This window comes from Cetorhinus maximus, chromosome 1 (assembly GCF_964194155.1).
Source record: "Cetorhinus maximus chromosome 1, sCetMax3.hap1.1, whole genome shotgun sequence".
Lineage (NCBI taxonomy): Eukaryota > Metazoa > Chordata > Chondrichthyes > Lamniformes > Cetorhinidae > Cetorhinus > Cetorhinus maximus.
The window spans coordinates 122629060-122652706 of record NC_135879.1 but is presented as its reverse complement, the minus strand read 5'-3'; the positions used below and the strand labels follow the sequence as shown (position 1 = coordinate 122652706).

General features: G+C 43.5%; 1 protein-coding gene across 5 annotated transcripts in view; it reads right to left on the bottom strand.

Moving 5' to 3' along the window:
* Positions 1–8756: 8756 nt before the first annotated feature.
* Positions 8757–23647, bottom strand: part of pcdh7b (protocadherin 7b) — a 493666-nt gene continuing 478775 nt past the window's right edge. The window contains exon 3 of one of the 5 annotated variants that reach the window (XM_078546015.1): positions 8757–12919. In XM_078546015.1, coding sequence (XP_078402141.1) covers positions 12540–12919 — 380 coding nt within the window. In that variant the 3' untranslated portion in view covers positions 8757–12539. The remainder of the gene's footprint in view (positions 12920–23647) is intronic. The other 4 variants (XM_078546039.1, XR_013577163.1, XR_013577164.1 and 1 more) reach the window with 4 other exon arrangements.

Below are 23647 nucleotides of genomic sequence, written 5' to 3'. Positions count from 1 at the left end.
GTGGCATTTTTGGTTAAGGAGAGTGTTGCAGTACTGGAGAAAGAGGGTGTGTCAGAGGATTCGAGGACAGAATCGATTTGGCTAGAGCTAAGGAATAAGAAGGGTGTAATTACATTGCTCGATGTAATGTATAGACCACCAGCTAGTGGGAAGGTGTAGAGGAATAAATCTACAAGGAAATTATAGAGAGGGGTAAACATCATGGAGTAGTTATAATGGGGAACTTTAATTACCCGTATGTAGACTGGGATAGTGGTAGTGTAAGGAGCAGTGACGGACAAGCATTCCTAGATTGTGTTCGGGAAAATTTCCTACAGCAATACATGTCCAGTCCAACAAGAAAGGAGGCGCTGCTAGGCCTGGTTCTTGGGAATGAGGTGGGCCAAGTAGATCAAGTGACAGTGGGGGAACATTTAGGGGACAGTGATCATTGTATCATAAGGTTTAGGATGGTGGTGGAAAATGACATTGGCCAATCCAGAGTAAGAATAATGAACTGGCCGAAAGCAGACTTCACTGGGGCAAGAACAGAGCTGGGCTGGATAGGCTGGAACCAAAGGTTGGCAGGAAAAATAGTAGCTGAACAATGGGCTACCTTCAAAGAGGAGATGGTTTGGGCACAGTCAAGGTGTGTTCCCTCAAAAGGGAAAGGTAGGGCAAACAAATCCAGAGCTCCCTGAATGACAAAGGGGATAGAAATTAAGTTAAAGAAGAAAAAGTGTGCTTATGACAGGTGTCAGGTAGCAGGTACAATTGAGAACCAAGCTGAATACAGAAGGTTCAGAAGGGATGTGAAAAAGCAAATACGAGAAGTAAAGAGGGATTATGAAAAAAGACTGGCAGCTAACATAAAAAGAAATCCCAAAGTATTCTATAAGCACATCAATAGTTAAAGGGTGGTAAAAGGAGGAATAGGGCCGATTAGGGACCAAAAAGGGATTTACACATGGAGGCAAGAGGCATGGCTGAGGTGTTAAATGAATACTTTGCATCTGTCTTTACCAATGAGGCAGATGCTGCCCAGGCCACAGTGACAGAGGAGGAAACTCAGTCACTGGAAAGGTTTAAAATTGATAAAAGAGGAGATATTTGATAAGATGTCGGTACTTAGAGTTGATAAGGCACTAGAACGGATGAGATGCATCCAAGAATATTGAAGGAAGTGAGAAAGGAAATTGCAGAGATACTGGCAATAATCTTTCACTGTTCCCTGGATGCAGGGGAGGTGCCGGAGGACTGGAGAATTGCAAAAATTACATCCTTGTTCAAAAAAGGTTGTAAAGGTCTGCCCTGCAATTACAGACCAGTCATTTTAACTTTGGTGGTGGGGAAACTTCTAGAAACAATTATTCGGGATAGAATTAAGTCATATGGAAAAATTTGGATTGATTTAGAAGAGTCATCTTGGGTTTGTTAAAGGAAAATCATGTCTAACTAATTTGCTGGAGTTTTTTGAAGAGGTACCAGAGATGGCTGAAGAGGGCAAGGCCGTTGATGTGGTGTATATGGACTTCCAAAAGACGTTTGACACAGTGCCACACAACAGACTTGTGAGGAAAGTTATAGGTCATGGAATAAAACGGGTAGTAGCAACGTGGTTACAAAATTGGCTAAAGGATAGGAAACAGAGTGTAATGGTTATTGGGCATTTTTCGGGCTAGAAGAAGGTTTGTAGTGGAGTTCCCCAGGAGTCGGTAAGGGACCCTTGCTCTTCCTGATATATTTAAATGATCTAGATCTTGGTGTGCAGGGGACAATTTCAAAGTTTGCAGACAACACAAAACTTGGGAGAATTGTAAACTCTGAGGAGGACAGTGTAGAACTTCAAAAGGACATTGACAGATTGGTGAAGTGGGCAGATAGGTGGCAGATGAAGTTCAATGTGGAGAAGTGTGAGGTGATACACTTTGGTACAAAGAACATGGAGAGACAGTATAAAATAAAGGATACTATACTAAAGGGTGTGCAGGAGCAGAGAGACCTGGGTGTGTCTGCACATTGTCATTAAAGGTGGCAGGACAGATAAAGAGGGCTGTTTCTAACGTATACGGTATTCTAAGCTTCATTAATAGGGGCATAGAGAACAAGAGCAGGGAGGTTATGATGAACTTATATAAGGCACTGGTTAGACCTCAGCTGGAGTATTGTGTACAGTTCTGGGCACCACACTATAGGAAGGATGTGAACGCATTGGAGAGAGTGCGGAAGAGGGTTTACGAGAATAGTTGCAGGGATGAGACACTTCAGTTATGAGGAAAGATTGGAGAAGTTGGGACTGTTTTCCTTGGAGAGGAGAAGGCTAAGAGGAGACTTGATAGAAGTTTATAAAATAATGAGGCGCCTGGACAGAGTAGATAGGGAGAAACTGTTCCTGCTCGTAAACAGATCGAAAACCAGAGACTACAGTTTAACAGTGTTTTGCAAAAGAAGCAAATGCGAGGTGAGGAAAAACTTTTTCACACAGCGAGTAGTTAGGGTTTGGAATGCACTGCCTGGAAGTGTGTTGGAGACAGATTCAACTGAGGCATTCAAGGGCGCATTGGATGATTATCTAAAAAGAAACAATGTGCAGGGTTATAGGGAAAAGGCAGGAGGTTGACACTAAGTTAAAATGCTCAGAGGGCCGGTGCAGACACGATGGGCTGAATGGCTTTCATCTACACCGTAACAATTCTGTGATTCCTCACTGCTCTGTTCTATCTCCCTGTCATGCTATGGCCCAAGAGGAACTGCACTTATAGATCCCATGATTGATAGTTTTCTGCTCAGAGGCCTTTCAAAATCAGATCATGCCTTCCAAAGGTCCAGCAATACTGCCTTCTGAATAAAAGAACCGTTGCAAACTTCTCCAACATATATTACTTCCACTAAATCTGCAGCAGCAAAAAAAAAAAGAGCCTCACCTAAAAATTCCATACTGGTCCCTTTAAGGAATTCTTAGTGGGGTCCTTCGTGCAATTGAACTCATGCTCAGTTTTGTGTGTTGAAGTTAATGTGTTAACAGGACCTATGAAGTCAAAATGGCATGCTGTACACCGAATCAGCATGCAATGCTGGCTAACATCACGATTTGCCCAATCTATAGGCTTCCAATGCACATACGGAACACCTACACTACCATCCTTCCTAACATAGTGATCAGTGTAGGCCATATAGGAAATCATTCAGAGTAGACCCTTGCCATTGGTCTAATCTCCAGGCTCCCATAGCATCAAAACCCAACAGCGTTATGGGGCCAAATCTTGCAGGCATCATTTTATAAGCAACAGGACTCTAACTTTTTCTCCAAGATTCTAAATGTTAAACTGAGAGATATTTCTGTTGATTTTAAATTGTCTTGACCAGTTTTAACAGGGTGCTAACAATTTCAAAATGCAGTTGGCAACATAGCCTGCATCAATTTTAATGGGGCTCACAGTTGGGCACCTAACATGCCTGCCATTTCCAGATAGCTGGTTTATTTCAATCTGCAAATGTTAGAAATGGTCAGATTGCGCATAGTCCAATCTCTGGTGATTTCCATGGCCATTAGAGCTGAAGGGGCTCAGCAAAGGTAAGTTTGAAATAATTTTCTTCGAGATCAGAAAAGCACTCGTGCTTCTTCAGCTACCACAAAGTAATCTGGTTCACTGCCGGCCTTGACCTCCGAACCTCTCTTATGTCAGCTGAGGTGGCCTGATATTGGTCAACTTTAATGTGATGATCTGCACCAGGATGTCGATTTTGCGGCCTGCAACTCACTGGCTTAACGTTATTGTGGCCTGGGTCTCAAAATCACAGCCGCCTCTTCTTCATGGGTATGAGCAACTAACCAGCACATTCCAACAGTTCCAATCAACCCCATTACTTGCAAAGAAAATGTCTACACTAGGAAATATCATGATGGCTACATCTTAATATGGTGTCGGGCTGTTGGCTATGAAACATACTGTACGTGAGGAAGTCTGCGGGTCTGTTGCACTTTGTGCTACATGTGGAACACTAAGGAGCATTGCATTGCTGTGCTGTCAATGTTGCAGTAGTGAAGAGCATTGGTTCTGTTCATTGATCGTTTTGAGTCTTCTAACCAAACACAATTTACCTGTATCATCTAAAATCTATAAAACTATTTTGGAGACTATTATGCCAAAAAACTCAAGGATCCTGAGAAGTCTAGCCTCTTCGCCTTCATGGAAGGCTGGGGCAACCCGTTTCAAGGTTCTGAAGGCAGGCTTGACCATGATTCTTTCCTGACCTAGAGTGTTTCCTGTTTCTACATATTCAGAAGAGAAATATATTTGGCTGAAACAATCTGGAGCTTCAGTAATTTCAATTAGAATTTCTGTTCATTTACAGAGTTGAGCAATGATTTTGACTCCCCTCTTATAAAATCTTCTTAAAGTACAAGCAGAAAAGTGTCACTGGTGAATGTCCTTTGAACTGCAATCAATTCAGATGTGCAATCTTATTGGTAGAAATATATCCCCTTTTAACTGATGCAGTTGTCTGCAGCTACTTAAGATGGTTATACAAAATGTATGTCCATGAATTTCTGCAAGTGATGTCCTGTAAATTTGACTGTAAATTTGAAAGAAGTTTGAAGGTTATGGGTTTAAATCATCAACCAGAACATGAACACACAATCTATGCTGATACCAAGTGCGGCACTGAAGGAGTGCTGCTGTAATTGAAATGCTATGTTTAGTATGGGATGTTTAAATGAGGTCCCATCTACCATTCAAACAGAAGCAGAGCAAAAGTACTTCCATTCTTCTCTCATCTACAAACCACCAGGGTTCTGGCTCTTTTTCAGAGTCGACGAGGTTCTGAAGAAGTCATGTTTAACTTGAAATGTTAACTCTGTTTCTTGCTCTACAGATGCTGCCATTCCTGCTGGGCATTTCCAGCATTGTCTGTTTTCATTTCAGAATTCCAACATCTGCAGTATTCTGATTTGACTTTTGTATTTAGATAACATGTTTAACTTAGAAAAGAGTTCGCAAAGGTGTGAGGAAAAGATAGAGGATTATAAAGGTCACCAAAAGGTTGATCAGTGAGGTAGGTTTAAAGGTGGTCTTAAAAGAAGACGAAGATGGAGGGCTTTAGGGAAGGAATTCCAAAGGGTGGGACCTCGGTTTCTGAGGACATGGTCACCAAGGGTAGAGCAAAGGGTGAGGGGATTTCTGATAAGGCTGGAATTAGAGGAACAGAGAATTTTGGAGTGGCTTCAGGTCCTAAATAGGGAGTGAGAAAGCTACAGAGGTAGGGAAAGACCATGAAGGGGTTTAACATAGGATGAGAATACAATTGACCAGTGTAGCAAACCTGCCACACAGTAAAACTGGCTATTTTGTCAAGGAAAATTAGTTAAAGTACTTGGGCGGACAAACAATCTATCAGTGACCTGCTTTATGAAGGTGCACACTTAAAATTTGAAAATATGACAGGAATCTCCCATACATGCCGGTGTGTACTTTTAAAAAAAAAACTTTAGCTCGGTTGGCCTTCTTAAATCACTGATAATAATTTATTTTACGGCTTTTACAAGGCCACTTCAATTAATGCATTAAGAATAACATGGGCCAGGATTTTACAGTCGGCGTTCGGGGGCGGGCCCGACACATAAAATGACGTGCAATGACGTTGGGCGTGCATCCCAATGTCATTGCGTTGTCTCGTGATGTTTCATTTGGCGGGCGGGCGCCGGAGTAGGCTGCGTGCCCGCCGATAATTGATAGTCCCATTAAGGCCATTAAACAGGTAATTAACATGAATTTTACGCTGCCCGTCCAACCTAGCGGTTGGCGGGTAGGCAAAAAGGCCAAACAGCCTTTACGTTTTTTAGGAAACCTCATCCACGAGTGGGCCGAGGTTTCCTAAAGCTTTTACGAATTAAATGAAAACTTTTTCTGAAAAATAAAAACATGTCCCATCTCAGTCACATGAGAGGACATGTTTCATTAATTTTTTATTCCATTTATTTCCATGCCTCAGGGAGATTGAAGCGCTCTTTCACGCGCATGCGTGACTCTCCCTCCTCCCCCCAACCGCACAGGCAGTGCTTAGCACTACCACTCACATATTGCGCTGGGTGGACCTTAATTGGCCCGCCCACGTAAAATGGTGGTGTGGAACTGATTGCAGATAGCTGTCGGCTCCGTGACCGCCCCCACCAAGCCTGCCCGACGCGGGAAAAATTCAGGCCATGGAATTAGAGTCACAGGTAGGTTCTCTTCCCTGAAGGAAGGTAATGAGCTAGTTGGGGTTTTACATCAATCTTGATCATTCTTCTGGTAACAGCTCTTAGATTACCAAATCTACTGAATTCAGTTTCACAACTGCTGTGGTTGGAATTTGAACACACAATCTCTAGGTTCCTGATCCAGTACAAGTGCTGTTAAAAAAAAGTTCTACAGTAATATAGCCATTGCAACCACCGAGTGAACCCTGTGCTTAAATTGGTTTAAAGTTAACTGCTGGAGTGTGCATAATTCCATTACGATCTAGTGCTGAAAGATTAGTCTGTGTAGGCAAGTGTTCTCAGACAGGTCCAGATGAGAGCTAAGCCATGCACAAAAATGATGGTGCAAAGATGTATTTGAATATAGTGTCTAAAATGCAACATGTCTCCTCGGATCCTCCAAACGGGCAAATGGAGAGATATGCCCATAGGAATACAGCTGCATAGAGAAGAGATCACCAATCGCTTCAGATGCACAGTCACTGGTAACAGTTATCAGTAGATTTCAAAGAAAGTACTCCTTGTCCAACAAGGCTGAAATATTGCATATACTTTTTGATAATAGTGACTCGACTGAAGGGAATGGGTCTCTTCTGCAACAAGCCTTTTATTTTAGTGCTCATGTCACTGTCACTGCTCAGAATTTGGGACCATCATGAGAAACTCCCATTCATTAACATTCCATATAAGATAATGGAAGATTATTAACATTAACATTCCATATAAGATAAGATAAACCTTATATGGAATCCATGCGCAAGTGTTTCTGTCTTGCAGAGGCATGCAAAGTGCATAGAAGTTGTAGGATGCCAATAACATGGCACTCTGATGTTCAGGTGCATCTCATCACATTATTATCCCAGCGTAGAGGTTAGGGTAATTTTAACGTAGCATGACAATGTAAAATGGATAATAGCGAAACAACAGCACCATTTTACATCTCTCCCAATTTTTAATTCCAAAGACTTCAGTACAAATAAAAATCAGGGAGATCTTAAAAGGGCTGCTGACTTGCTGTCACCTCTTTTAGTCATAAAAAGTCAATATTACCTACGATGAGAGTGTAAGAGTTGTATAGAAACAAAGGACAAATGTGACTTTTATTTTTGTCCAACTAGTAACCTGTTACTAGTTGCCTTGTTAATGATACAGGGATCGAAACAGTGCAAGCGCTAATCTGTATTAACTGTGTTATGTTTGGGCTCTTATTTCATTTTTGTTGTTTAATTCCCAAATAGAAATAGGGGCTAAATTTTGACTTTCAACTGAGGTATTGGGAAGTCAGTTTAATTGGGAGATTGCTTTCTCATCTTCAACTGATAGTTTCATTAATGAATTGCTGCACAGATGTCACCTTTTGAATGTTTGAGGATTAATGAAATTAACCTTGATTGAACAAATACACTGTCATTCGAGATGTTCTGCAGCTTGACTTGTGATAATTTATTTTAACAAAATGGGCTGTTTTATTCAGTCCTTATAGCAACTTTTCTTTGAATCTGGGTAAGTCGAAAAAAAACAGAAAGGTTGTACAAACTAAAATACAGTCACAGAATCAGATTCACTTTTTTTATTGCAAAGCACCAGAGAAATGAGACAAGATTTAACTGCAGCAAAAAACTTAGCTTTAACCTTTCAGATCCTGCTCTTCTGCTACAGCTTGCAGCATGACATCAAATTACCTACTACTTTAACAACCTTCAAAGTGTACTCTGTAAATCAACAATATAAATATCATGGAAATGGAGGAGGAGCAAGGTAATGACAAGAGCTCACAGAATATTTCTTGCATAACATCATTCTCTTTTTAAATAAAACAAACTTAGAAAGCTTAACTTGCTCTAATTAATGTCATATTACAGAGACGTAACTACCAGTATTAAAAGGTATATATACAAAAGGTGGCTGAGTGGGAGGAAGGAAAAATTCACAACAATTTGCCTCAGAATGCAAAAAATATATGAAAATGTTACAAGAAAATTCAAAAATGTTATGAGTTCATTTGCAGTTAACAAAAAAGGCAAGTTTGTTTTTATAGTAAACTGTACAATGGTGATTAAATCATGTTTATTATTTTATAAACAGAAGTGGACAAACGTTCAATATATTTAGTCATGTTCAACAGAGCTATGTGCACAGTGACGCATAGTAAGTAAAGGATGATAAATTGTTCTCCGCTTTGCTATCAACATCCAAGTCACAGCACAATAGTTCATGATTATTATTACAAGCAAATCAGAAAAGCATTGAATGGAAGTGCTTTAATCTCATGCAATGCTGACTGGAAGCATACCCAAGGTGAGTAAAATGATAGTTCTCTTCATGTATTGCCAAAGGTAATGTATTGCTTTAAATTAGAAGAGCATTCAATATTTTTTTAACAGCAGAGTCCACTGGATATATTTCATTATACGACTGTTTTATTTTTAATTAGAAAATCATTTGTATAAGTGATTTTTTGCTAAAATAAAATGAAACATTTTTTGCTTAGAACTATCCTCTTGTCATTTCCTTGCCAAGATGACTTTTTAAAAAAAAATCACATACGTAGAGACAGGTTAAATATTGCAGCTGTATTTACAAAATTATCATAATGGATACTAGAGGCAATCCTTATTTCATTAAAGTTCTACTGGAAAACTGTACTAAAGTTTGTGAATACTATAATCTGATCTGTATTCCTTGGTGCTATCTAAAAACTGCATTTCCCGGAGTATTCTTTCAGTCAGCTTTTTCCCCAATGTGGAAAATAAAAGTGTTGCCATTCAGAAATTCAAACATTATGTCAGACTATAACACATATTGGCCAGAACAATACTGTTTTCTTCACTGTGAGCTCATTGATGCTTCAACTACAAACATCTGATACACTTACCAAAAAATGGACTTGCTTCAATTCGGTAAAAGTCAGTATGAGAAGAGGCCATTGCTTAGAAATAAATGTTAGAAACACTACCGTAGTATGTGCATTTGCATGTAAATAAAAACACATTTGCAATGAGGTTTTTTCATGTGTAAACATACAACATTTTAATCAAAGTCAACATAATTTTGTAAGTTGATACTGACAGTTTCACTGGTTTGGAAAAGGCAATTACCCAACTGAATGTACAACTGCTTTTGATTTAAGCATTAATGTAACACTCTATAGACCAGGAGAAAAAAAACACCACACCAATTTTTCATTATGCATATACTGAATTTTTGTATGGCCTTGTATCTGATAATAGAAAATATTACATTTTACATATCACATTTATTTCTTATATGTATGGAAAGCCAATGCACTCCCAATGACAGCACAAATCTGCTTTGCAGAAAATTTCAACATCATTATCCCTTCTCTCCCCTCATCAAACCAAATGTTATTTATACCTCTAGGTATAAAAGGCACAGTTTCATAGACTGCATTCACTCTGTTTATAGGAGTACTCCCACATGTGGCATCAGATAATGCCAACATTTAATTAATGTCACAAAGAAAGACTCAATCTAGCATGATTCCTCATCAAAACACCAAAACATTTTGAAAATGGTGTTTCAATCTGGATGCTCTTGCTTCATGCAAATACGTAAATCAAAATAAACCATGAATCCTTTGCACATGTTCACATTTCATGTCATACACATGTGAAAGCTATTATTATGGTGTGGCTTCCAGTCTTTGTGAATGGCACTCATTATATATGTCATATGTGATGAGAGGCTAAGTTGCATAACTAAATGAATCCAATCAACCAGGGTGACTTGCATTTCAGGGAAAATGGAGCTAATTACTATAAAAGAGACACAATCTAACTGAGTTGGTTACCTTCATATTTGCAGTTAGGAAAACAAAATGCTACAGTTATCATTAAAGGAACTTTCTTTGCATTTAGTGAATGTTTTTTTTTTGTAACGTGCAATAAAAATACTTATGTATATATTTGCAATTTATGAGAACATCCATTAACAACAAGTACTTACTGTATCTACACAGCAGCACCGCTAGGAGCAGCTTTGTACTTCACTATTGAATAGAAGTGCAACAGAAATTTGAACATTCAAATAATAATCAAATACAAACATCTTTAATTATAATTGACTGTTCAAATAGCTGACCTTGCATCGTATTTACACCACAGCTGTCCACTGTTTAACACTGCTTTCACCATGAATACACAGAATTACATCAGATCATTCGTGTGTCAAGTATTATAAGAAATATTCCAACCAGTGGCTTAAACATCATGGAAAGGATGCAGTAAAACAGTGAAAGACAGCAGGTACCAGGTAAACAAAGGGTGCACCAAGTATTTATTGAATAATTGACCAATATTTAAGCTGCGACAACTTTAAATAACTCTATGCATATTATGAAAAGCATTGTATTCTACCAAAAGCTGTATTTTGTCCAAAATTTACCAAAGCAACATCAAGTTTCACCTTGCATGCCACTTTGAAGTTCATACCTTTGAACTTTACTTTATATTATCTTCTCTCTTTAAATAATGATATTTTGTGATTAAGCAGAATGTGTCCATATTTGTTTGGTGTAACTCAGAGAATAATCGATCTTTTGATACTTCACTGTAATACTACTGTGATGATTGTTCAACACTCCCAGTGAAGTATATATTTTTTTTAGAGTCAATTAAGTAAACCCTGCAACTCATTCTCTTGTAGCCCAAAGAACACAATCTCTAGTGAAAATCCACATTAGGTGTAACAGTCTGGATTCTTAGCTAGTCAAGCTGCATTCCTGTTTGGTAAAACTCTAACACGAATAATATCACTGAACATTTCAGTGCGCTGAATAAACTATACTAACCACAACAATGTGCTGTAGTAGTGCTTTAGGATGGTCATGAACTAGATAACGCTACACCTTTGCTAAAGCTACACATGCACTCTACTGATGTCATCTAGCATGTTTTAATTATCATATATGAAAAACAGAGGAGTTTTCCAACATTACTCTTTCTTTCCTGAGCAAGTTATCAGGTTTTAAACAGCCCAGACTAATGTAACAATATAATGGGATTTCTAGGCTGTTACGTTAGACAGCTTGTTGCAAAACTAGAGAATCATCTACTCATACAAGAACTTGAATCATCCTGTTTTTTATACAACAGCACAGTTTTGAAGCAACAATCCAGTATTGCAGTGCTTTCTCTTGTGTGAATCAATTGACAGTGTTCCCTGGGACTCGAATAGTGTTGGCTTTCACAGTAGAACCCTAGAGCAACATCCTACAGCAAGTTTTCTCCTGGGTCTTGTTTGGGCATTTGACTTCTGTTCACACAAGCTGTGGCTTCATGTTTTATATCACAGTTGTGTCTTTGTTTAAGTTCACAGAGTGATGGTCCTGATTGATATGTCAACTGCTTCTTCTACATGGCCCACAGATCAGGAATTTTCTCTGTGATTATTATTTTTGGGTCCTTAATCTTGCCAGCTCCAATAATGTAATGGGGTTGTAGATGAGCACAATGATTTCTCATTATTATTATGCAGTGGGGCCAACCATTGTAGTCTTTTTTTAAATTTCAGCCTGGTACACAATGATATCATGGCTTCTGGCCAGGTCTATGAATTCTGTCAGAGTCTTGAAACTGGAAAAAAAAAAGTACATTCTGTGTCTCCGACCATGGGTAGACTTGTTTCATCAATGTCTCCAAAAGGCTTGTAAGATGCCAGAACTAAAGTCATTTAAATAGATACATCAGGCGACCTGAAGCAGCAGTAGTTCAGTAAATGTTAACAGGAACATCCCCATTTGAATCTATTCTGATTGTAATACATTTCCAAAAATTCTACACTGACCCATCATCCAAATCGGGCATTAGTTTCCGAGTGAAAATGTCACAAAACACATTGCAATCCATACCCTGGAAGTTGAAATCATGCTTCAAAACAATGAGACAGTTACATTACATAAGAGACTTGATACTGTACTACTCCTGTGCTCTTTTAATTACATATTCCCCCATTATATACACTTGCAACTTTTTAATGTATAAAATTCAGTGTATGTGCGTGTTGGTGTGTGTGTGTATCTTGAGAGGGGCTGTGGGGGAGGGAGGCAGTGGGTGTTGGGGGTGGGCTGTGGAGAAGGTTCAGGTTTACAGCATGCATGTAATTGGCTAGCCAGAATGATTTCTACAATTTACAGAACTGTCAGGCAGTCCATGATAAGATGCCATATGTGGAGTCAGAAACAGCAGACATTAGCATATCTCTTTGGTCGCCCCCTTTATGGGATATCCTGCACGATATTTTAATTCTCTTTGATTTATATCTAATGCGTTGCTTTTTTGAAATATTATACTCAGATTTTTCACAGGTAGACTTCTCTTCTAGTGAGTTGAGAAACAGAAGATGGCTTAAAATCTGCTGTCTGTGTTAGGGGTATATCTTCAGGATTGCCTTCCTCATTTTTACCATAACTAGCAGTGTTGAAGTTCTCATATGATGAAGTCAGCCTCTTGTTGAGAAGGTTTCGATTGCGATCGCCTATAATCTGAGGGGTACCATTGGCTAGTTTCTCCTGACTGCCTCGGTCTGTGACAGGCATGAATGTGGAAAGCTTGGGTGCGTTCTTTTTCCTTCTCTCTGGCGAGGTGCGTACTGGCATCCAGCAGGAGTCAGAGTGGCCAAACTCATCACATTCTCGTGTACATTTTCCTGTCAAAGCTACATCGGGCAAAGGCCTTGAATCTGTGGAGAAAATAAAATCCTATTAATGGGCAATGCACACTATCAGTGCATCAAATACAAAGTTGAGATTTGTACATTATTTCTGTAGATGCTTGGCTGGATATTGTTTTAAGATATTCGGCGGTTCTTAGTCCACTGCAGTAATGTCTCCAGAGATGTGGAAAAGACCCCATTTATCATTTCGGCTGCACTTCAGGTGAAGCGAGAACAGTTCTTTGTAAATTCCTCTTCTATAAGTGCATAATTTGTAAAGTGTCAATTTTTTTTTACATATATGTATTAGTAAAATATATAGAGAGATAGATAGAGATAGAGAGAGTTATACAGAGAGATAGGTATGACATATAGATATAAAGATAGGGGATATAAAGATAGATATATACATATATCATTTGGAGCAATCATTGGGTGCCTTATTTTTTACTGTAGTTACTCTTGCAGGATCTCATGCCTTTCCTAAAATTACTAGAATTTAAAATGCTGTTGAACATAAGAAATAGGAGCAAGGAGTAGGCCATTTGGCCTCTTGAGCCTGCTCCACTATTCAATATGATCATGTCTGATCAGATTTGTGGCCTTGACTCCACATTTCTGCCTGTGCCCAACTCCCCCACTCTATACCCCCTCCCCTTTCCCCCTCCACGACCCTTGAAACCCTTGTAGTCAAAAATCCAGTTCAGCAATCCAGCCTTGAATATATTCAATGACCCAGCCACCACTACTCTCTGGGATATAGAAATCCAATTATTAACAACCCTCAGAGAAAAAAACTCATCTCTCTCCTAAATGAGGAATCCTTTATTTTGAAACTGCGCCCCTCAATACTAGGTTCCTCCAAGGGGAAACATCGTTTCAGCATCTACGCTGTCAAGCACCCCAGAATATTATATGTTTCAATAAGATCACCTCTCATTTTTCTAAACTGCAATGCATATAAGCCCAACATGCTAAACCTTTCCTCATAAGACAACCCCGGGGTCGATCTACTGAACCTTCTCTGAAATGCCTACAATGTAAGTATATCCCTCCTTAAGTAAAGGGACCAAAGCTATACACAGTGCTCTAGGTGTGGTCTCACTAATGCCCTGTACATGTGTAGCAAGACTTCCCTACTTTTATGCTCCATTCCCCCTCCAATAAAGGCCAACATTCCATTTACCTTCCCAATTAATTCTTGTACTTGCATGCTAACCTTTTGTGATTCATGTACGAGGAAACAAAGATCTGCTTGTACCACAGTGTTTTGTGGCCTCTCTCCACGTGAAAAAAAATCTACTTTTCTATTCTTCCCACCAAAGTGGACAACTTCAAATTGTTACGCCTTATACTCCATCTGCTAAGTTTGTGCCTACTCACTTAACCTATCTATATCCCTTTGCAGATGCTTTATGTCCTCCTCACAACTTATTTTCCTATCTATATTTGTATCATCTGCAAGTTTGCCTACAATACACTTTATCCTTTCATCCAAGTCATTAAGATAGTTTATAAATAGTTGAGGCCCCAGCACTGGTCCCTGTGGCACTCCACTAGTTACAGTTTGCCAACCTGAAAATGACATATTTATCCTGACTCTGGTTCCTGGCAGTTAGCCAATCCTCTATCCATGCTAATATCTACCCCCAACTACATGGGCAGAATTTTGGCCTTGACGGGTGGGCGGGCCCGACCGACTCGGCAGCGGGCGGGCAGCCAATTGCCAGTGGGTTAGCGACTCCCATGTACAACGGGAAAAGCATTGCGGAGGCAGGCATGCTCAGACCGCCGGTTCCAATGGGGAACCAGCAGTCTGTGTAAAGAGCGGCCATGCAGCCTCATTGAGGCAGTGCACCATGGCCACTCGCAGAGAGAGACAGGCTGCTCTCAGAGGACAGGAGGAGGAGGAGGAGGAGGGGGGCAGGCTGCAGGAGAGGCCAGCGGGGGGCCAGTGTGCCCCTCGTTTCTCAGGTGCTTGCCTTGCTGTCCTCCTCCAAGAGGTGTCCAGCTGTCGGGATATATTGTATCCGGAGGATGGGAGGAGGAGGGCCCCCCATGTCACCAGGCAGTCGTGGGAGGTGGTGGGTGACGCAGTAAGCGCCCATGACGATGTGCGGTGCACTGGAACAGAGTGCCGCAAACGATTCAATGATTTTCTGCGCTCTGGAAGGGCGAGTACCATGTCGGCCTTGGCCATTTGACCCAGCAGGTAGCCTTAGCCTTTGAGCCCCAACGTCTTAGTGTCGTTGCTGCATTGGGCATTTGGCGCACGCTGGGTGGGCAAACAGATAGTGACCATGCTTACGTCAGCCTTAGTGGTTGAGAGAAGATGGGTTCTCCCTGCAGCATATGTTGGTATTTGTCGCATTTGAGTAGTCTGGGGGCAACCTGCAGGGCAGGCAGCTAGACACATACTCAGAACTCCAACACATGTCATATTGATGGTGATGAGATGGTGGACGGGAAGCCTAAAGGTGTCGTGGCCAAGAGCCATCTGTTGGCCTCGGCGCTGCACCTAGTTGTGCCTCGTTGCCATGGGCGCTAAGACCCGTGTGTTATTCAAAGTTATGGACGCCGAATGTGTCCAAGGTGGCCATTGGGGGAGGGGGTTGGGACCAGCCGTACTATCTTCTGGGGACTGATCACCAGTAGTGTGGACAGGAGCTGCTGGAGGCCTCAGATGGGCCACTGTGGTTGGGGTGCACCGTGCGCGTGCAGAGTACATGAGTGATCAGCCCCAATAAATGCTCTTCTCTGTTCTGCAGGCAAAGACTGAGCACAATCTAAGGGAGCGCCAGAGAACTGGTGGTGGGCACGCCCTGCTCCAGTGCCTCACCACCTTCGAGGAGCAGGCCATGGAGCTGGGGAGGAGGCAGGCGGCCAGGGCAGCAGGTGTCGGCGAGGCTGGGGTCCAGCAGCCAGGTATTTGAGGTCCACAGTCCCATCCACTCTGTCTGCCCACCATCCAAACCACTGATGGTTGCTGCAATTGTTAATGCAGCAACACTGCTCATTCACAGACTGATACAGTCAGACGTGTGGGTCATACACAAAGGTCCCTCAGCCCCTTGAGGATACGCGTTTCCAGCACCTTCCAAAGTCGCCTTATCTGATTTGTGACCAATATCCCCATGGCCTAACAAGCCATCGCATCGCTGCTGCACAGACAAAGACGTTTTGCATCTTAGGGGGGGGGGTTTGTACCTCCACCACCCTTTCAGCCTCACATTACTCTGTCCAAAAGGTCCTCAGCACCTCACCTGTCAACCTCATGGCACTCAACTTAAATAAATGCCACCACATTACTCATCCCTGTGCCAAGGGGAAATGTTGCCTTCGGCCCACCCGGTCTATGCCCCTTCTAACGGTATGAAGGTCAATAATGTGACCTGTCAATCTCCTGTGCTCCACGGTAAATGTCGCAAGTATTTGGAATGTATCCTCAGTACCGCAACTCTCCAGGCCAGTATGCATCCAGGTCAGGTACCTCTGCACTCTCCGCACTCCAATGGCACATAACATTCCACGTGGCACTCCTTAGGCCATCTGGCCAGCCTGTCTGTATGTGTGTCTAGTGCTTGGGCCTCCTCTTGACTATTTACCACCCCACCAATGTTCGTCTCCTTAGGCTCTTGAAGGGTGAGCGACTTATGAGGCTGGGGGGGAAAGGGATGAAAGGTTTAACTGACTGAACGCTAACTGATGCACTGTCCTTGTTGTTAATTTCAGTATCACCACCACATGGCCGCGCCCAACGCCACTGGAGCCCCCCCCTCCACACCTGAGGGCCAAGACGTGCAACTTGCAGCACATCATTTCAGTCAGCCAGGCGCCAGCGCAGCCACAAACACTTCAGTGGGAAATTTAACGCCGGCTATTGTCCCAGGGCAGAGTGGAGAGGGCACTTCACAATCGCTGGGGGAGATGGCAGAGACAGAGAGTGCCGATGGCGCCAGCAGCCGGAGAGCTGCAGGGGACCAGGCACATGCTGAGGCCGGCACTAATGATGTGCCTCTGGAGATGTCACCAATGCAGCAGCTGCAGGACAAGCGGCAGGAATCGCGTTTGCATCTGGCAGGGTTGCATGAGGGTGTGCTTCAGTTGGTCTCTGTGGTGGAGGAGTCCAGGCAGAGTGTAAGTGAAGGCATGAATGGATGTTATCTACTTGAACTTCCAGAAGGCCTTTGACAAGGTGCCGCACAGGAGGCTGCTCAGTAAGGTAAGAGCTCATGGTGTTAGAGGCAAGGTACTAGCATGGATAGAAGATTGGCTGTCTGGCAGGAGGCAGAGAGTGGGGATAAGGGGGTCCTTCTCAGAATGGCGGCCGGTGACTAGTGGAGTTCCGCAGAGGTCAGTGTTGGGACCACAACTTTTCACTTTATACATTAATGATCTAGATGAAGGAACTGAAGGCATCCTGGCTAAGTTTGCAGATGATACAAAGATAGGTGGAGGGACAGATAGTATTGAGGAAGCGGGGAGGCTGCAGAAGGATTTGGACAGTTTGGAGAATGGGCAAAGAAGTGGCAGATGGAATACAACGTGGGGAAGTGTGAGGTCATGCACTTTGGTAGGAAAAGAGGCATAGACTATTTTCTAAATGGGGAGAGAATTCAGAAATCTGGAGTGCAAAGGGACTTGGGAGTCCTAGTCCAGGATTCTCTTAAGGTTAACTTGCAGGTTGACGCGGTAGTTAGGAAGGCAAATGCAATGTTGGCATTTATTTCGAGAGGACTAGAATATAAAAGCAGGGATGTGCTGCTGAGGCTTTATAAGGCTCTGGTCAGACCACATTTAGAATATTGTGAGCAATTTTGGGCCCCGTATCTCAGGAAGGATGTGCTGGCCCTGGAGCGGGTCCAGAGGGGATTCACGAGAATAATCCCAGGAATGAAAAAAAACATATGAGGAACGTTTGAGGACTCTGGGTCTATACTCGATGGAGTTTAGAAGGATATGGGGGGATCTGATTGAAACTTACAGAATACTGAAAGGCCTGGATAGAGTGGACGTGGGGAAGATGTTTCCATTAGTAGGAGAGACTAAGACCCGAGGGCACAGCCTCAGAGTAAAGGGAAGACCTTTACTGAGATGAGGAGAAACTTCTTTAGCCAGAAAGTGGTGAATCTATGGAATTCATTGCCACAGAAGGCTGTGGAGGCCAGGTCATTGAGTGTATTTAAGACCGAGATAGATAGGTTCTTGATTGGTAAGGGGATAAAAGGTTATGGGGAGAAGGTGGGAGAATGGGGTTGAGAAACTTATCAGCCATGACTGAATGGCGGAGCAGACTCGATGGGCTGAATGGCCTAATTTCTGCTCCTATGTCTTATGGTCTTATGAACCTCAGGACAGAGCTTCAGGCTTCCTCCACTGAGGGATTGGTGACTCATTGAGAGGGGCTTCGATCGGATGGAGACTCTTCTCATTGGATTATGCTCTGACCTGCAAGCCCTCACAGTGGTAATGGCCATGGGTGGTCATTCCCAATGTGGGAGATGTTCTGGGCACCAAGTGTGGGCGCTCGGTGAGCAGGGAGATCCAATGTGTCGTCACGTCAGTGCAGCAGCTGCCTGTCGTTGCTGCGAGCTCCTCTCAGGGCGCTCCGGATAAAGGCAGCAGCTCCTCTGCCCCTCTTCCAGTAACCATTGCATCCGTTGAGGCTGCGAGAACTGGGGAGATGCCAGCTCTGGAACTGGCCACTCCCTCCCAGGTGGGGCCATCACAGGCTCCACGGGCCAGAAGACGCCTGCCAAGGTCATCGAGGCCAACATGACAGCAGAGTCAGCAGGCTGTCTCTCAAGCCACTCCGAGCAATGGGGTGGCACCTAGACGTAGCACCTGCAAACGTAAGCATTAGGCACGTTAGGCACACCTATGTCAGTGGTGATTTTGTGTTGGCCTTAGATTAGGAAACAAATATTTATGTTTGTCATAGAGACGTTTCTGTTTTATGTTGGACAGAATAAAGTCCACTTTTCTGACCATGGCTGAGGGTGTTTCCTTTGTGCTGCATTTGTATGTTTCACAAACATCTCATGAGTGTTTGAGGACATTGCTGTTTCTGTACTAAGCCCTTAGTTGCAGCTGATGAGGTGGAAGATGTAGCACTTAAGTGCCACGTGTGGAAGTGCCAGGCAATGCTGGTCCTGCTGATCGATATGTGTGGAGCTAGCTGAAGGTTCGTTGGATTAAAGGGTCCCGGGTGTCCCTGCCTCCTTGGTGTAATAGCGGGTCGGCGTGCTGCCCCTCATCATCACCCTGTGCTTCCTCATCCTCTGAGCCACTGCTGGATTCATCATGTGCACCCTTATCCAGTGCGTCAAAGTCTTCATCGTCAACTGCATCCCCCCCTTCCCAGCGCAAGATTGTGCAGAGCGCAGCATGCTACCACTATCAGAGAGACGCAATCTGGGGGTACGGAATGCACCCCCTGAGCGGTCCAGGCAACAGAAGTGCATCTTGAGAAGACCGATGGCTCTCTCCACCACAGCCCTTGTGGTGCCATGGCTCCTATTGTAGCGCTCCTCAGCTTCTGTTCTTGGAAGGCGGAGAGGCGTCATGAGTCACCTTCACAGGGGATAGCCCTTGTCACCCAGCAGCCAGCCATCCAGCCGAGCCGGAGCACTGAAGAGCCCAAGCACCTGGGAGTGCCTGAGGAAGTAGGCATCGTGGGAGCTGCCTGGGTACCTTGCACAGACTTGTAGAATAAGCATCCTGTGATCACACACTATCTGCACGTTCATGGAGTGGAAGCCCTTCCTGTTGACGAAGGCACCGGGCTCACCTGCTGGTGCCTTGATGGCCACATGTGTACAGTCTATTGCACCCTGGATGCAGGGGAAGCCAGCAATGGCCGCAAAGCCTCTGGCTCCCTGTGCCTGACTTGCCTGGTCACAGCGGAAGTGGATGAAGGTCAATGCACGTCTGAACAGAGCGTCTGTAGCCTGCTTGAGACAAGTGTGTACAGCTGATTGGGAGACACCGCAAAGATCACCCACCGAGCCCTGGAAGGAGCCAGAGACATAGAAGTGGAGGGCAACTGTGAGCTTCAGAGCCGCTGGCATGGGGTGTCCTCCCACACAGTTAGGGGAGATCTCAGGGCCAATCATCTGACAGATATAGTTGACTGTCTCCCTTGAGAGTCAGAGCCTCCTTCAGCACTGCACCTCAGTCATATTGAGGTAGCTGCTGCACTGCCTGAATACCCTGGCAGCAGGTTAGTGGCGTCTTCTGCGGCCCCTTCCACTTGGACAACCTCTTGGCCCTGCGCCCCTTGTGCCTGCACCTGGCCTCCCAAAGGTGGTTCCCCTGGAGGCTGATTGTCCCTCCCTTCCTCCTCAGAGGAGTTGCTTCCAGTGGAGATGTCAGAACCCATGTCCCCAGGCTAAATGGAGGCCTCTGGAAAGCTGCAGGCCCGATAAAGATTACTGTCTGTAGACTGGTTTCAAAGTACACAAAAAGCTCTTGGGAATCGATGTGAACCGCTAACAATCACACAGGCAAGTTTAAAACACTTTCTGCATTAAATACTTCATGAAAAACATGAACAACCTCTCTGAGTGCACATATCCAGCCAGTGCATGAGTTTTAATAAAAAATCACCTTCCCGCCTGACCGTTGGGCCCATGCGCCAAGCCAAAGTTCGCATGGGCTCCTTAAAATCATCGACGATTGGCAAGTTAAGGGCCTTAACGAGGCCTTTAATTAATGGCGGGCGTGCGTCCCGCTGCATAGCGCGCCCGCCAACCTAAATATCGCGATGCCGCGCGCTGACGTTGGGACGCTCGCACGACATTGTAAGCGCTGACGTGCGGGCTCTGCCACCCGCACATCAGCCAGAAAATTCTGCCCATGAGTTTTTACCTTGTGTAGTAAGTTTTTATATGGCACCATATTGAATGCCTTTTGGAAATCCAAATACACAACATCTACTGGTTTCCCCTTTATCCATGCAGCTTGTTACATCCTCAAGGGACTCTAATAAATGTATAAAACATGATTTTACTTTTTTAAAACCATGTTGACACTGCTAGATTGTACTTGGATTTTCTAAATGTCCTGATACTACTTCCTTAATAATGGATTCCAGCATTTTCTCGATTAGGCTAACTTATCTCTATTTTCCTGCTTTCTGTTTCCCTCCTGTCTTGAACGGGGGTGTTACATTTGCGGTTTTTCAATCCACTGGAATCTTTCCAGAAGTTATGGAATTTTGCAAGATTACAACCAATGCATCAATCATAACTGTAGCCATTTCTTTTAAGACTCAAGGATGCAGGCCATTCGGTCCAGGGGACTTGTCAACCTTTGGTCTGCTAGTTTTCTTTGTAATTTCTTTCCTGTGATGGCGATTGTTTTAAGTTCCCTCCCTCCCTTTTGCCCCTTGATTTCTGACTATATATGGGACGCTTTTTGTGTCTTCTATCATGAAGACAAATACAACATACTAGTTCAAAGTCTTTGCCATTTCATTATTTCCCATTATTAATTCCCCAGTCTCAGCCTTTAAGGGGAAAATGTTTACTTTAGCTAGTATCTTCTTTTTTATATATGTGTAGAAGCTTTTACTGTTTTATATTTCTTGCTAGTTTACTCTCACATTTTAACTTTTCTCTCATTATTATTTTTTAATCATGCTTTACTGGTTTCTGAAATTTTCCCAATCTTCTAGCTTACCAGTCATCTTTGCAGCATTGTATGCCATTTTCTTCAATTTGATACAGCCACTAACTTCATTACTTAGCCATAGATGGTGTATCCTTCTCAGTGAGTCTCTCTTTCGCAATGGAATATAGCTTTCACAGAATCACACAGAATCACAGATGCCAGTCTTCAGCCAATTTAATTCAGTCCACGTAAGATCAAGAAGCAGCTGAAGGCACTGGATACTGCAAAGACTATGGGTCCTGACACTATTCCGGCAATTATACTGAAGACTTGTGCTCTAGAACTTGCTGCGCCCCGAGTCAAGCTGTTTCAGTGCAGCTACAACACTGGCATCCAACCGGCTATGTGGAAAATTGCCCAGGTATGTCCTGTGCACAAAAAGCAGGGCAAATCCAACCCGGACAATTGTGCCCCATCACAGAATGCTGAAGAGGCCCTTCGGCCCGTCAAGTCTGCACCGACATGTGAGAAACACCTGACCTACCTACCTAATCCCATTTACTAGCACTTGGCCCATAGCCTTGAATGTTATGACATGCCAAGTGCTCATCCAGGTGCATTTTAAAGAATGTGAGGCAACCCACCTCCACCACCCTCCCAGGCAGCGCATTCCAAACCGTCACCACCCTCTGGGTAAAAAAGTTTTTCCTCACATCCGCCTAAACCTCCTGCCCTTCACCTTGAACTTATGCCCCCTTGTGACTGACCCTTCAACTAAGGGGAACAGCTGCTCCCTATCCACCCTGTCCATGCCCCTCATAATCTTGTACACCTCGATCAGGTCGCCCCTCAGTCTTCTCTGCTCCAACGAAAACAACCCAAGTCTATCCAACCTCTCTTCATAACTTAAATGTTTCATCCCAGGAAACATCTTAGTGAATCTCCTCTGCACCCCCTCCAGTGCAATCACATCCTTCCTATAATGTGGCGACCAGAACTGCACACAGCACTCCAGCTGTGGCCTCACCAAGGTTCTATACAACTCCAACATGACCTCCCTACTTTTGTAATCTATGCCTTGATTGATAAAGGCAAGTGTCCCATATGCCTTTTTCACCACCCACTAACGTGCCCCTCTGCCTTTAGAGATCTATGGATACACATGCCAAGGTCCCTTTGTTCCTCAGAACTTCCTAGTGTCATGCTGTTCATTGAATAGTTCCTTGTCAAATTACTCCTTCCAAAGTGTATCACCTCACACTTTTCCTGGTTAAATTCCATCTGCACATTAGCAGGTCTAAAATAGCCTGTTCCTTGGTTTGTTCCAGAACATATTGTTCTAAGCAACTGTCCCAAAAACACTTTATGAACCCATCCTTCAAGCCGTCTTTGCCAATTTGATTTGTCCAATGAATATGAAGATTAAAATCACCATGATTATTGCAGTGCACTTTTTATAAGCCCCTATTATTTCTTGATGTATACTTTGTCCTGCAGTGTATCTACCGTTAGAGGGCTTATAAACTAATCTCACCAGTGACTTATTTCCCTTGCTATTTCCTATCTCCACCCAAACTGATTCTATACCTTGATCTTCCAAGCCCAAATGCTACTGTACTGCTCGCTTCCTTTATTAACAGAGATAGACGATCTTGTTTTCCTTTCTTCCTCTCCCTCCTATGGCCTAATTTTCATGGGCAGAATTTTGACTTCAGTAGACGGGCTCGGCTGGGGCGGGCGGGGCTGGTTGGGAAGCCAACCGCTGCCCGTGATCGAGGCCGGAAGGCGATTTCATGCTGACGGGCTCGTTAAGGCCTGCACAGCATGAAACACAAGCGGCAGTGCTCAGTGCTGCCTGTGCGGGGGCGGGGGGGCCAGCAGGGTGAGCGGGAACTTCACGCATGCATGCGAGTGCGCGTTTGAGAATCTCCCTGAGGCACAGAGATGCCTCAGGGAGATGAAGAGTTTTCAAAAAACAAAATAAAGGTTTGCAAAACATAATAAAACATGTCCCTTCATGCGACTCTGTCACATGAATGGGGACATGTTATAAGTGAAATTTCTAATATTGTATTTTATTTTTATTTGATGTTGGAAACCTCATCCCACCTGTGGATGAGGTTTCCAAAAAAATGCAAAGCC